Here is a 15,648-nt window from a genome sequence, read left to right as displayed (position 1 = left end):
TTCCTTATTTACTTTCTCTACACCAGTCATGATTTTATAGACCTCCATCATATTCCCCCCTTAGCAGTCTCTTTTCCAAGCTGAAAAGTCCCAGTCTTATTCATCTCTCCTCATATGGAAGTCGTTCCATACCTCTAATCATTTTTGTTGCCCTTTTCTGAACCTTTTCCAATTCCAATATATCTTTTTTGAAATGGGGCGACCACATCTACACGCAGTGTTCAAGGTGTGGGCATACCAGGGATTTATATGGAGGCAACAGGATATTTTCTGTCCTATTATCTATCCTTTTCTTAATTACTCCCAGCATTCTTTACACTTTTTTGACTGCCGCTGCACATGGAGTGGATGTTTTCAGAGAACTATCCACAATGACTCCAAGATCTCTTTCTTGAGTGGGTACAGCTCATTTAGACCCCATCATTTTATATGTATAGTTGGGATCATGCTTTCCAACATGCACTACTTTGCATTTATCAACATAAAATGTCATCAGCCATTTTGTTGCCCAGTCACCCAGTTTTGAGAGATCCTTTTGTAGCTCTTCACAGTCAGCCTGGGTCTTAACTATCTTTAGTAATTTTGTGTCATCTGCAAATTTTGCCCCCTCACTGTTTACCCCTTTTTCCAGATCATTTATAAATATGTTGAATAGGACTGATCCCTGAACAGGCCCCTGGGGGACACCGCTATTTACCTCTCTCTATTCCAAAACCTGACCATTTATACCTACCCTTGGTTTCCTATCTTTTAACCAGTTACCAATCCACGAGGGGAACTTCCCTCTGATCCTGTGGCAGCTTACTTTGCCTCAGAGCCTTTGGTGAGGGACTTTGTCAAAAGCTTTCTGAAAATCTAAGTACACTATATCCACTGCATACCCTTGGGCCACGCGCTTGTTGAACCCCTCAAAGAATCCTAGTAGATTGGTGAGTCATGATTTCCCTTTACTAAAACCATGTTGATTCTTCCTCAACAAATTATGTTCATTTATGTCTGACAATATTCTTCTTTTTTCTTTTGCGAATAGAGACTAACCCAGCTGCTATAAAAAAGGTTTCAGAGTAGTTTCAACCAGTTTGCCCGATACTGAAGTCAGGCTTACAGGCCTGTAATTGCTGGGATCACCTTTGGAGCCCTTTTTAAAAACTGGCGTCACATTAGCTATCCTCAAGGCATCTGGTACAGAAGCTGATTTAAATGATAGGTAATAGACTATAATTAGTAGTCCTGCGATTTCGTATTTGAGTTCCTTCAGAACTCTTGGGTGAATACCATCTGGTCCTGGTGACTTACTGCTGTTTAATTTATCAATTTGTTCCAAAACCTCCTCTAATGACACCTCAATCTGGGACAGTTCCTCAGATCTGTCACCTAAAAAGAATGGCTCAGATTTGGGAATCTCCCTCACATCCTCAGCCATGAAGACCCATGCAAAGAATTCATTTAGTTTCTCTGCAATGGCCGTATCGTCCTTGAGCATCCTTTAGCATCTCCTTTAGCACCTCGATCGTCCAGTGGCCCCACCGGTTGTTTAGCAGGCTTTCTGCTTCTGATGTATTTTAAAAAAAAATTTTTGCTATTATTTTTCAGTCTTTGGCTAACTGTTCCTCAAATTCTTGTTTGGCCTTCCTAATTCTATTTTTACACTTCATTTGCCAGTGTTTATGCTCTTTTCTATTTTCCTCACTAGGATTTAACTTCCACGTTTTAAAGGATGCCTTTTTGCATCTCACTCCTTCTTTTACTTTGTTGTTTAGCCACAGTGGCTCTTTTTCGGTTCTCTTACTATATTTTTTTAATTTTGGGGTATACATTTACTTTGAGCCTCTATTATGGCGTCATTAAAAAGTTTCCACACAGCTTGCAGAGATTTCACTTTTGGCTCTGTACCCGTTAATTTCTGTTTAACTAACCTCCTCATTTCTGTGTAGTTACCCTTTCTGAAGTTAAGTGCTACAGTGTTGGGCTGCAGTGATGTTTTTCCTGCACCAGGGATATTAAATTGAATTATATTATGGTCACTATTACCAAACGGTCCAGCTATATTCACCTCTTGGACCAGATCCTAAGCTCTACTTAGGACTAAATCAAGAATTGCCTCTCCTCTGGTGGGTTCCAGGACCAGCTGCTCCAAGAAGCAGTCATTTAAGGCAGCAGTTCTCAAAGCCGGTCCGCCGCTTGTTCAGGGAAAGCCCCTGGCGGGCCGGACCGGTTTGTTTACCTGCCGCGTCCGCAGGTTCGGCCGATTGCGGCTCCCACTGGCCGCGGTTCGCTGCTCCAGGCCAATGGGGGCTGCGGGAAGCGGCGTGGGCCAAGGGACGTGATGGCCGCGCTTCCCGCAGCCCCCATTGGCCTGGAGCGGCGAACCGCGGCCAGTGGGAGCCGCAATCGGCCGAACCTGCGGACGCGGCAGGTAAACAAACCGGTCCGGCCCGCCAGGGGCTTTCCCTGAAAAAGTGGCAGACCGGCTTTGAGGACCACTGATTTAAGGTGTCAAGAAACTTTCTCACTGTATCCCATCCTGAGGTGACATGTACCCCGTTAATGTGGGGATAAATGAAATCCCCCATTATTATTATTGAGTTTTTTATTTTAATAGCCTCTCTAATCTCCCTGAGCATTTCACAGTCACTATCACCATCCTGGTCAGGTGGTCAGTAATGTATCCCTACCGCTATATTCTTATTATTCGAGCATGGAATTTCTATCCATTGAGAGAGATTCTATAGTACAATTTAGTTCATTTAAGATTTTTACTTCATTTGATTCTATGCTTTCTTTCACATATAATGCCACTCCCCCACCAGGATGACCTGTTCTGTCCTTCCGATATATTTTGTACCCTGCTATTACTGTATCCCATTGATTATCCTCATTCCACCAAGTTTCTGTGATGCCTATTATATCAATATCCTCATTTAAGATGAAGCACTCTAGTTCACCATCTTATTATTTAGACTTCTAGCAATGGTATACAAGCACTTTAAAAACTTGTCTCCTTTTAGCTGTCTGCCTTTACACGCTGTAGTTGATTGGGACTCTTATTTGACTGTTTCTGATCAGACCCTGCCTGTGTCAATGGATCACAGCCCCACCGGAATAAACGGGGCCAGATCCCCAACTGGTATCAATAGATCACAGCTCCACCGGAATAAACGGGACCAGATCTCTAGCTGGTGTCAATGGATCACAGCTCTACTGGAATAAATCAGGCCAGATCCCCAGCTGGTGCATATTGACCACAACACTGTTGACTTCATGGATACAACGAGGAGGACTTGTGGCACCTTAGAGGCAAACAAATTTATTTGGGCATACGCTTTCGTGGGCTAAAACCCACTTCATCCGACTAAGGCGGCTACCACCCTGAAAACTGATTTTACACCAGCTGAGGATTTGGGCCCCTGTGGTTTTGCCCCACACAAAACACACATTTTGCACGGATTCCCCTAGTGCGTGCGAGGAGGTGACCATTCACCCATAACAAAGAAGAGCCATTAATAAATAAATAAATAAATAAATAAAGCACCATAAAAATCAAGCTGAGCCGATCTTCCAAATTAAAATCCCCCGTCAAGGGCTCCGGGGGCTGGGACAGTTTAAGCAGAGTCTGCAGAGCGTTTAGCGAGCAGGATCAGCTGCAGGCTGGGGGTCCCTGGATGGGATGGGATGGGATGGGATGGGAAGGGATGGGATGGGATGGGAAGGGAAGGGCTCTCTTACCTTCGCTCCAAGCGGAGCAGCTCGGCTGCTCCGCGGGAGGTGTCTTCCTCCTGGATCTGGGGTCCCAGCTCTTTTCCGTGGGGGGGGGGGGGAAGATCGGTCTGCCCTACAGGGAAAGTCCTGGGCAGGCCGAGGTCTCTGAACTGGGATGGAAGAGCCGCTGGGGAAGCGGCGGGGAGGAGACTCCCTCGGGATGACCCTCGCCCCTCTGCAGCCGCGGGGGGGGGGGGGGATCTTGCACGGGGCCAGCGCAGGGCGCCCGCCCTGCACCCAGCGGCGATCAGGGGCTACACTGTAGCGGCTGAACTGCACTTCCTGCTGCGGGGGCTGGGGGTGACCTCCCGTCACCGCCCCCACCCCAGCGCCTCCTGGGTCCTAGCGGGCACTCGATTGCTTTGCCGCCAGCCAGCCCCCCCCCCCGCCCCCCGCCTGCCTCTGGGGTGCAGGCAGCGTCTCCCAGCCTTGCACTGGGGTGGATGAGCAGGAAGGGGGGCGGGGGGATTGAAGGGTGGGGAGAGAGGGTGACACAGAGGAGGGAGGGGAGCATGCTTGCGGTTGGGGGGGGGGGTGTTGTTAGAAAAATGTAACCCCCGTTCCTGCCTCCTGAGGCAAGCTGTGGGTCCCCTTGAACTACAGCAGGGGCGGGCAAACTTCGTGGCCACATCTGGGCATGGAAATTGTATGGCGGGCCAGGAATGCTCACGAAATTGGGGGTTGGGGTGCGGGAGGGGGTGAGGGCTCCGGCTGGGGATGAGGGGTTGGGGTGCGGGAGGGTGCTCCGGGCTGGGATCGAGGGGTTCGGAGGGAGTGAGGGGGATCAGGGCTGGAGCATGGGAGGGGGCCAAGGGCACAGGCTCTGGGTGGTGCTTACCTCAAGCAGCTCCCAGAAGCAGCGGCATGTCCCCCCTCCGGCTCTTGCGCAGGCAGGCAGCTCTGTGCACTGCCCTGTCCAGGGGTGCTGCCCCGCAGCTCTGATTGGCTGCAGTTCCTGACCAATGGGAGCTGCAGGGCAGTGCTTGGGGCAGGGGCAGTGTGCAGAGCCCCCTGGCTGCCCCTACGCATAGGAGCCAGAGCGGGGACATGCCGCTGCTTCCAGGAGCCACACAGAGTGGGGCAAGCCCCTGACCCCTCTCCCCAGCTGGAGTGCCACAGCAGGGCAAGCCCTGGACCCTGCTCCCTGGTGGGAGCTTGAGGGCTGGATGCGGTCCCTGGGCCATAGTTTACCCACCTCTGAACTACAGAGAGATGTGGAAATCCCCCCCATAACATGCTGGCAAGCACATGTTTACTCCATCAGGTCTAAAAGGTCTAAGGGGACCTTGTCATGTGTTAATGAACAGTGCAGAGGGTGATCCTGTTATCATGAATCATAGTGTTAGGGTGATCCAGATAGCAAATGTGAAAAATCGGGACGGGGTGGCGGATAATAGGCGCCTATATAAGAAAATATATCAGGACTGTCCCTATAAAATCGGGACATCTGGTCACCCTACATAGTGTAGATAGGCCTCGCTTGACATGAGACATTAAACACACAGGGGAAGGCCTTATTTTTTGCAAGACAGGATTGCAGGGAATAGATTATTAGGCTGAAAATAGAATGTTGATGCTAACTCAAAGAAGTGACGATGTGGGTCAGGGAAAGAGACACAATTCCTGATCGAGCTAAAGATCAGAGGGGGAACCCACAGGGGGCTATTTCTTAGGAACAAGATCACAGCGAGCAAGATAAGTTAGGAACGTACAAGCAAGGGGAGGCGTAGGGTGAACACGTGCAGTGCATGGCCAGAACGTGCGGTGCAGAGATCGGGGTTTGCGAAGTAACTGCGCCAGTTTTAACATGGGCGATGCAACGTAAAGTGAAGGCAAAGAGATGGACAAACGTATATAAAGAGAGAGGGTTGCGTGTAATTTTGGATTCGCATTGTCCCCTGCATTTACTTCCTGTGTTTATATTTAATTAGCTCAGCGTAGCCTGGCTGGATGCTCAATAAAAAACGCGAGGGACGAAGTTGGGAGTTGAACTGAGTTTTTGGGAAGCCGAGTGGAAAGAGGTTTCGGAGGGAATTTCAGCACAGTGGTGCTGGGACTCCCAACTTGTAACTGATTTTGATAAAAAATCCCCTCCCATTATAATCCATTCTCTCTATTTATGCATTATGAGTATCTGCATAAATTGCTTATTTTTCCCTCTAGGTATCCATTATTGATATACAACCCTTTTCCCGTCTACTCAGCGAAATTATGCAAACCTGAGATTTTCTTATTTTTTCTTTTAATTACCAACTACTGACATAAAAGCCTCTCAAATGTCACTAATTTTTGCTGTTGAATTATCTAAAGATACAAGATTCCCCCAAAGCAGCTCCTTTGATTCTGCTCTTTTCTTGCTTTCGTTCAGCCACCCTGTCTGTGGGAGGATTTAAAAGCATCTCAGTGGTTTTCACCCTGGTAGGAGGGGCTGCATCTGCCATGTAATAAAGTGACCTAAAATTTTCCCTCATGCAAAGTTTAGGACCTCTGTCTGCAGCAAAAACAAAACAAAAAACACCGCAGGGAGCATCGGGGTGTGAAACGGACTCACACCCCTTCTGAAACGTTCCCCATCACCGTTCTCAGTCACCCTAACAGGCTGAAGAATAACTTCACTTTTCACACCCGATCAGCGCCTCCTCCTGACGGAGGGACGGAAATGGCTGTGGTGAAGTTGGCTCAGGAAGGGGATTTCCAGGGAACTGCTGGTGGTTTTATACTAGAGAAAGGGAGGGGCAGGAAACATGCAGGGTTAGGAAGGGAGGGAGGACAGGAGCTGACAGACTTCATGGGAGGTGGTCAATCTATTCTGGGGCATGACTTCTCCATTTCTGTAAGGGAAAACAAACCTTCTGGGCAGGGCTGGGTACACTGACCAGACTCCCAGTGCTGGAGCCCCAAGCTGGCAGCTAGAGCTGTGGTCCCCAGACTGTGGGGCGCACCCCCCTAAAAGGGCATGGAGGAATATTCAAAGGGGGCATGGTGGGGCCCGGGCCACCCCCAAAGAGAGCAGGGAGGGAGCGCCACCTAGCCCTGCTCTGCCTTTAGCTCTGCTCTGACTTGCCTCCTTCCCCTGACCCCCAGCTCAGTCCCGGTCCCTGGATCCACTCCTGGCCCCGGCCATGACTCCACTCCTGCCCCGGTTCTGATCCAGGCCCCACTTCTGGCCCGCAGCCCAGCTCCAGCCCCAACTCTGCTCTGCCTTCATTGCTTGTCCACCCTCATCCCCCGTTCTGCCCCCCAGCTCCGCCTCCAGCCCAAGCTCCCCTGCTGAGCCAACAGTGCAGTAATGGAGGGGGGGACGCAGACAGATTCCATTGCTGGTAAGGGTGAGCGTGACAGGAAAAGTTGGGACCCCACTGAGCTAGAGCCTGCTTCAAAATATGAAGGGGACGACCCCAGTGAGGCCCAGGCAAGATGCCGATGATCAGTGGGGTAGTAAAAACCGAGGAGGAGAGAATAATGATGGGAGTGATCAGAATCACCTGGTTAAAGGGTCACCGGCCAAGTACCGCCCAACGCCAGGCAATACGAATGAGAGGAAAGGATGTGGGTTATTTAGGAAATAACCTAGCGGACAGCCATAGGCGCCGATGCAGATTTCTGTGAAGACCAGTGACTCCTGGGCCCCTGGAGTGACGGGTCAGGAGTCTTGTTTATCACACGCCATTAAAAGTTTAACCCAGATACTCCTATATTGAGCCCAAATAACTTGTGTCTGGCTAAAGCAGATCTTCCGGCAAGGCATCCAGTCTTGATCTGATGACATCAAGAGATGGAGAATCCATCCACAGCTTCCCTTCCAGCTCCATTTCCTCACCCACTCAATCTCCTGTCAAAGCAGCATCAGCTCTGGCTCCCTGCTACCCGCAGCAATGGCAGGGCCGGAGGGAGAATCAGCATTTTTCAATTATTTATTGAATATTAATGTAAATTCCCCTCAGATGTCACCCCTTTCATGCATCTATGTCCCCAGCCTCACACTCGCACATGCCCATGGGTCTGGGCCCCCTTCCCCACCCTGACACCAGCACACGGCCCTGGGGCCTGGGCCCCCTTCCCCATCCTGACACCAGCACAGGGCCCTGGGGTCTGGGCCCCTTCCCCATCCTGACACCAGCATATGGCCCTGGGGTCTGGGCCCCTTCCCCAGCCTCACACCCACACACGGCCCTGGGGTCTGGGCCCCTTCCCCAGCCTCACACCCACACACGGCCCTGGGGTCTGGGCCTCCTTCCCCAGCCTGACACCCGCACACAGCCCATGGGTCTGGGTCCCCTTCCCCAGCCTCACATCCACACATGGCTCTTGGGTACCCCCCAGTTCTCCTCTCTGATGATAAGGGATGGACACAAAATCCCCTCAGATTTTGCCCATTCCTTCATTATTGAATTCTCTCAGATTTTGTCATTTCCTCTGTATTTCTGGAATATTGATATAAAACCCACCTCTGATCTGAGGGGATTTCCCCTCCTCCCTTTTTAACTGCACCAACTTCTTGTTTTGGAGGCAAATTACGGTATTGCCCTGAGTCATTCCCCCGATGGGATGGAGGAGAGGATAGTGCAGGGGACACAGGTGGGACTGAGGAGTGAGCACGGAGATGCGGCTGCCTCTGGGGTGGGACCATAGGGCTAGATCCACAAAGAGGACTTAGGGTACGTCTACGCTGCAATCAAAAACTCCACCGCAGCCAGTCTCAGAGCCCAGATCAACTGGTCCAGACTGGCAGGGCTGAGCACAGCAGTGTACATGCTGGAAAATAAAGGCACTTTGGAGGGTGAGGAGAAAAAAAAAAAAGGAACACAGGCGTGTGGGAGGAATAACACAGAGACCCCTGTCAGGGGGGCAGAAAACGACAGTGGAGACACACAGAGTCCCCAGCCTAAAGGGCAGAATGGGGAACCTTGGTATGGGGGGAGAGAGAAATGGGGGGCACAAAGAGCCCCTGGCCGGAGAGAGAACAGGAGATCCTGGTATGGGGCAATGGGGCACGCACAACCCTTGGCATTCTGACACCAGAGTTGCCCCTTTTGCTAGCCAGTATTATGGGCATTGACGGGCCGTTTCCATTAGCAGGATAAACTAATTATTTTAGTCCCGTTTATTTCCAAAGAGCGTACACATGGGAGCATTTCCCAGGACACAACAGGAACAAACAACGGCAGGCGGTTTCCCGGCTCAAAATCTCCAAGCCTGCCTCTCGGGCCAGTCCTGTGCCCCAAGCAGCTCTGGCCCGAATACACAAAAGAAGAGCAAGGCATTGTGTTGCTCCCTATCACAACGCCTCACTTTTAAGCATCTGGTAAAAGCACTGTGACACCCAAAGCCCGAGTTAGACCTAAGCAACTATGGAATGAATGTAGCCTATCAGTATGTGTTAAGATAGAAATGCAATGAGCCTACAAGCCTCAAGACCTGTAAGACAATAACATAGCTAAATTAGTCCAGGCACATGACCCAGTGAGGTGGCCATCCAACATCTTGACAGATGAAAGGAGAAGCGACAAAATCAGTGGTATGCTCTATGGCCAACTTAAGAACCACCCGCAACGTAGAGGAAGGCCAAAGCTCTGATACAGCAACAAAGTCAAGCAAGGCCTCAGGAAATTCAAGCATTCCCACTGACAGCTGGGAGAGCCCTGCCTACAACCGCTCCGTTTGGAGAAGCCAGATCAAGGCTGGTGCAGTCACTGAGGCGAGCCGCCAGAAAGCCGAGGCTGAAGCCCGCAGTCGAGCCAGGGACCAGAGTGTGCCTTGACTTCCGTCTGGCGAGTGAAGCTGTACAGAGGTGCCGACTTCCCTAATTTCCCCAGGGGTGCTCGACCCCCCGCTCCGCCCCAGACCCTGCCCCCACTCCACTCCTTCCCCCAAGGCCCCACCCGGCCTCTTCCCACCCCCACTCCATATCTTCCTGCCTCATTCCTCCCCCTCCTCTGAGCACGCCCCGCCCTCGCTTCTCCTTTCCCTGCTCCCGCTCCTCCTCCCCCTCCACGGCAGGTAGGAAGCACAGGGGGGGAGGGAAATGGGGGGAGCTGAGCTCAGGTGGCTGGTGGGTGCTGAGCACCTGCTGTTTTTCCCCTAGGGTGTGGATTTTTCACACCCCTGCATGATGTAGTTATACCAAAGTAAGTATGTAGCGTAGACCAAGCATGAGATTCGACTCCCTGGGTATGTTCTCAGGTGGTCATTAAACCTGAAAAGCCATTTGGCATTTAAAAAGTTGGATAGCGCACAGAGCATGGGCTAGCTGAACAATCAAGTCAATTTAACTTCCTGAATGCAAGGCGAAAGTGAAATTGCCAAGCGCCTACCAGATGGGCAGCCAGGAAGCTGAAAAATTCCATTTTGCTCCTGAAAGACCTCTTTGGTGATCATTTTTTGAGTTTTTTTTTACTTTTTGTCCAGATTCAGGATGAAAATCTTTTCAAACCCACAAACTTTTTCACCGGAAAAGATTTTCCTGTTTCAGGCAGCTATCCCGGAGAACCAAAAGCCACTAATGTGTGTGGGAACTAGGAAATGGATACTTCATGGGGTCTCTGTGGTCCACTATGGTGCAGGTCTGCTTGAAGCATTTTCCACTCCAAGGACATTTAAAAGGTGTCTCCCCTGTATGGATCTGCTGATGTCTCATGTGACCAGAGCCCCAACTGAAAGTTCTACCACAGTCAAGGTTTCTTTCTTGTATGGAGTCTCTGATGTGTAATTAGGTTTGAGCTCTGATTGAAGCTTTTCCCACAGTCCAGGCATTTATAGGGTCTCTCTCCTGTGTGGGTTCTGTGATGTGTAATAAGATGCGAGCTGCGACTGAAGCTTTTCCCACAGTCCAGGCATTTGTAGGGTCTCTCTCCCGTGTGGATAATCTGGTGTGTAATAAGGTTTGAGTTGTCATTAAACCTTTTCCCACACTCGAAGCATTTATAGGGGTTCTCGCCCGTGTGGATTCTCTGATGGGCAAGGAGCCGCGAGAGTTGAAAGAAACTTTTCCCACAGTCAGAGCATTTAAAGGGTTTATCCCCAGTGTGGAGTCTCTGATGCGCAATGAGGGCTGAACTGTCACTGAACTTTTTCCCACACTCCAGGCATATAAAGGGTTTCTCTCCCGTGTGGGTTCTCTGATGTCTAACCAGGGTTGAGCTCCGATTGAAACTTTTCCCACAGTTGAGGCATTTATGGGGTTTAACTCCCGTGTGGATTCTCCGATGGTTAATAAAGGCTGAGCCATCACTAAACATTTTCCCACACTCTGGGCACTTGTAGGGTCGCTCTCCCGTGTGGACTCTTTGGTGTGTAATAAGCTGGGAGCTCTGAATGAAGCTTTTCCCGCAATCCAGGCATTTATAGGGCTTTTCTCCGGTGTGGAGCCTCTGATGCCTAACGAGGTGCTCCCGCTGATTAAAACTTCTCCCACACTCAAGGCATTTAAAAGGCCTTTCTCCAGTGTGGAGTCTCTGATGTGAAATAAGGTTTGAGCTCCGATTGAAGCTTTTCCCACACTCGGAGCATGTGTTGTCTCTCACTCCTGATGGGATTCTCTGCTGGGCTGTGGTTTCCTTGGGGTCTTTGCAAACTCCCCCATGATCGGTGGATTTACCCACTTTCTGCCCTGGATGAGTTCCCAGCTGCATCTCTGGCCTGTGCCCATTTCCCCAGGCTTTTCGCCGCTCCTGTGTAAAATTCCCTTCAGATCTTCCCAAAAACATCCTGTGTGGTTCCACTTGCTCAGGACCTTCCTGCTGCAGATTCTCCTCTGTGTTTTCACTCACCCTCCCGTCACCTGCTGGGACAGAGAGAGAGAGGATCCAGACAGGAGTCACTCCCAGTGCCAGAGAGAAACAACAGGAGAACAGAGAAGAGGGTGAACAACACAATAACTAGAGGAAAGATGGAGATATTTGATGCTGCCTCCACATCCCAGCCAAACAGCAAGGGGGAAGTAAAGTCAGGGAGGGAACTCCTGCCAGCTGGAAGCCAGGGTGAGCGTGAAGCTGTGAGTGACACCTGCCAGGAGGAAGTGAGCCCTGATGGCTACAGCCCTGACCTGGGTGAGAGGAGGCAGAACAGAGGGCTCTTGCTCACAGCACATTTGTGGGAGTCCCAGCTTTTTCCTTCACTCCCCGGGTGGTTTGTGCTCATTTCATCGATTCCTCACCTGTGCGGGCGCCCCTCGGGCTCTCCCTTTCCTCACAGGCCTGGAGATCTGGGACCCACGGCTCTTCCCCTCGCTCCAGCTGGGCGATCAGCTCAGGTTTGGGAAGGGGAAATCCTGCTCAAGGGGTGAAATCAGGTGAGATTAGGGCATGTCAGGCATTGGGAGAGGATTTGTCACAAAGAACATCCCCTGATCTTAACCTGACCCCGCGCTGGGCTGGGGGGAGAGGGAATCTGAGTGGATGGGAACATGGTCACTGAGCCCCCAAGTCAAAGGCAGGGGATGTGTTCGTCTCTCAGTACGAGTTTCCAGGATCTGCACCCTGGGGAATTTGCTGGTGCACACACAGCTGTGCTTGTCAGCCCCTGCCTACTGCTAAACCTGCAGAGCCCGGCGCCCTGCCCATGGATGGAGCTCGTCCCAGGAAGGGCAGGGGACAGGGATTGTGTATGTGAGTGAGAATTAATACTGGCAGGTCAAGGCGCTGCTTCTACCCCTTTGAAAGCTGTGGGGATGGGAACGAATTATCATCTCCTTTACCTTGCTAACTCCCCTGTCCCATGGGAGTGGGGTGGAGAGGGACGTCTCTCTCCCAGGAGGCCTGGGGACAGTGGGGCTCATACCCCTGAAATCTAATTGATTGAGAAAGACCAGAAATGGCAACATCACAGATCTCACAGCTTCTAATAGCAGAGAGGATGGGAAGCCCTTACCCAGCGAGGTCACCGTCTCGTAGTTCTCCTGCATGACGTCCCTGTAGAGGGCTCTCTGAGCAGGGTCCAGCAGAGCCCCCTGCCCCTGGGTGAAATACACAGCCACCTCCTCGAAGGTCACCGGCCCCTGGAACAACAAGAGTCCCCGACTCAGCACCTGCTGCCCCAGCCACAATCCCACTAGTCACGGCGGAGGAGGACCCATAAAATGGAAGCTGGGGGGCGGGGGGGACAACAGAGTAGCAGGAGCCCACCCCCACCCTGCTCAGAGCAGCCAGGAGGCTGCAGATTGGGGAGAAAGAGAGAGAGTGAAAGACCAATGAAAGAGGGTAGGAGCTTCATGTCCATCACATACCTACTAGCCAGAGGCTGATATGGGAGACAGACCCCCCGAAAAGGGTACAGGAAGAGAAACCCCAGCAACCCTTCCCCTTTCCTAGGAGCTAGATGTGAGCATCTGTCCCTGGACCTCCCTGTTGGCTGCCTCTGGCTACTAGGTTCAGGCTGCAGCCCTGAGAGTCTGGTAAATTTCTCCAGCCTCGTGCAGGTGGGGTTGTTCCCTGTTCTAGAAATGGGGGGCGTTCTACCCTCTCCCAATGGCCCCTGTTCTAAAAATCAAGGCCCAGACCAAACAGTTCCAGCAAGTGAATCCACCCTGGTTCCCACCTGGACGCGTGTATTTTCCGCCCCTTCTTCTCGAGCAAAACCCTGCTGAAAATCCCCGACCTGCACCGAATCTGCTGCTGTCATTTCCCTTCCCTGCAGCCCTGTCGGGGAAAGAATGGTGCTTGGGGAGGTTTCACCAGGGGGCTTTCGTCCATTTCACGCTCCAGTTCACCCCAGGCTCTCTCCCAACAGACACACTTTCTAGAATCTGTGACGCTGGGAAAACACCAGCTCATTTTATTCCAACCCCTCCCACCAGCACTAACCCACCCCCCTCCGAGACCGTTTTAAACCCTCTCAGTAACAGAGTCCTAAGCCAAACTCCAGAAAAGAGCAAAATCAAAGGAGTGGCCCTTCTTCATTGGTGGAACTGGAAACGGTTCCCAGAAGCTTTATTTCAGTTTTCACCAAGAAGGTTGGTGGTGATTGGACGTCTAACATAGCGAATGCCAGTGAAAATGCAGTAGGATCAGAGGCTAAAATAGGGAACGAACAAGTTAAAGTTAAAAGAAAAGGAGGACTTGTGGCACCTTAGAGACTAACCAATTTATTTGAGCATAAGCTTTTGTGAGCTACAGCCCAATTCATCGGTTGCATGAAGTGAGCTGTAGCTCACGAAAGCTTATGCTCAAATAAATTGGTTAGTCTCTAAGGTGCCACAAGTCCTCCTTTTCTTTTTGCGGATACAGACTAACACGGCTGCTACTCTGAAATTAGACAAGTTAGAGGTCTTCAAGTCACCAGGGTCTGATGCAATGCATCCTAGACTACTCAAGGAGCTGACTGAGGAGATATCTGACCCATTTGCGATTATCTCTGAAAAGTCATGGAGTATGGGAGAGATACCAGAAGACTGGAAAAGGGCAGATATAGTGCCCATCTATAAAAAGGGAAATAAGGACAATCCAGGGAAATACAGACCAGTCAGCTTAACTTGTGTACCCGGAAAGATAATGGAGCAAATAATTAAGCAATCAATTTGCAAACACCTAGAAGATAATGACGTGATAAGTAACAGTCAGCATGGATTTGTCAAGGACAAATCAGTGTCAAACCAACCTGATAGCTTTCTTTGACAGGGTAACAAGTCTTGTGGATAGTGGGGAAGCGATTGCTTCTTGGCTCCTTGAAGCTAAGATCAAAGTGTAGTTTCCCCAAAGTCCCATCATCTTTAACCTCACCATGGAGCCCTTGCTGTGAGCGATCTCCAATGGCACAGATGGCTTCAACCTCCACAGTGAGAGGGCGAGCGTCCTGGCTTACGCGGATGACCTGGTCCTGACCACGGACGACCCAGAGAACCTCCAACGTATGCTAGATGCCACCAGTCGAGCTGCCGATTGGATGCGGCTCCGCTTCAGTGCAAAGAAGTGCGCAACTCTCTACATTGACGACAGCAAAAGGGACTTGGCGCAGACGACAGGGTTCCAGATCCAGGGCGAGCCTGTCATCCCCCTGGCAGAGGGGTAGGTGTACCAGCACCTAGGCATGCTGTCAAGGTTCCTTCCCCACTCTGAACTCTAGGGTACAGATGTGGGGACCTGCATGAAAACCTCCTAAGCTTACTTTCACCAGCTTAGGTTAAAACTTCCCCAAGGTACAAATTAATTTTGTCCTTTGACCCTGGATCTCCACTGCCACCACCAAACTTTAACTGGGTTTACTGGGAAACGTAGTTTGGACAGGTCTTCCCCCCAAAATCCTCCCAACCCTTGCACCCCACTTCCTGGGGAAGGTTTGGTAAAAATCCTCACCAATTTGCATAGGTGACCACAGACCCAAACCCTTGGATCTGAGAACAATGAAAAAGCATTCAGTTTTCTTACAAGAAGACTTTTAATAGAAGTAAAGGAATCACCTCTGTATAATCAGGATGGTAGATACCTTACAGGGTAATTAGATTCAAAACATAGAGAATCCCTCTAGGCAAAACCTTAAGTTATAAAAAAGACACACAGACAGGAATAGTCATTCTATTCAGCACAATTCTTTTCTCAGCCATTTAAAGAAATCATAATCTAACACATACCTAGCTAGATTACTTACTAAAAGTTCTAAGACTCCATTCCTGTTCTATCCCCGGCAAAAGCAGCATACAGACAGACACAGACCCTTTGTTTCTCTCCCTCCTCCCAGCTTTTGAAAGTATCTTGTCTCCTCATTGGTCATTTTGGTCAGGTGCCAGCAAGGTTACCTTTAGCTTCTTAACCCTTTACAGGTGAGAGGATTTTTCCTCTGGCCAGGAGGGATTTTCAAGGGGTTAACCCTTCCCTTTATATTTATGACACATGCCAACGGGTTTCCGTGTCCGGCAGACACCCGAGGACACCATCCAGGAGATCTTGCAGGATGCCA

At 50.6% G+C, this 15,648-nt stretch overlaps 2 protein-coding genes across 2 annotated transcripts in view; both read right to left on the bottom strand.

Moving 5' to 3' along the window:
• Positions 1 to 5,020, bottom strand: part of LOC144274154 (uncharacterized) — a 78,591-nt gene extending 73,571 nt beyond the window's left edge. Inside the window, exons 1-2 of the mRNA XM_077832798.1 lie at positions 5,016 to 5,020; positions 3,727 to 3,796 (exon numbers count right to left, since the gene is read on the bottom strand). Of these exons, the coding sequence (XP_077688924.1) occupies positions 3,727 to 3,796; positions 5,016 to 5,020 (75 nt within the window). The remainder of the gene's footprint in view (positions 1 to 3,726; positions 3,797 to 5,015) is intronic.
• A 5,238-nt stretch (positions 5,021 to 10,258) lies between these two features.
• On the bottom strand, positions 10,259 to 12,711 carry LOC144274153 (uncharacterized). Its single transcript, XM_077832797.1, is given in 4 exon segments — positions 10,259 to 10,433; positions 10,435 to 11,539; positions 11,915 to 12,028; positions 12,628 to 12,711. Coding segments are annotated over 4 exon segments (1,428 nt in total). The 5' UTR covers positions 12,662 to 12,711.
• Positions 12,712 to 15,648: the final 2,937 nt, after the last annotated feature.

This window comes from Eretmochelys imbricata, chromosome 14, assembly GCF_965152235.1.
Source record: "Eretmochelys imbricata isolate rEreImb1 chromosome 14, rEreImb1.hap1, whole genome shotgun sequence".
Lineage (NCBI taxonomy): Eukaryota > Metazoa > Chordata > Testudines > Cheloniidae > Eretmochelys > Eretmochelys imbricata.
This window is presented reverse-complemented; position numbering and strand designations above follow the sequence as displayed.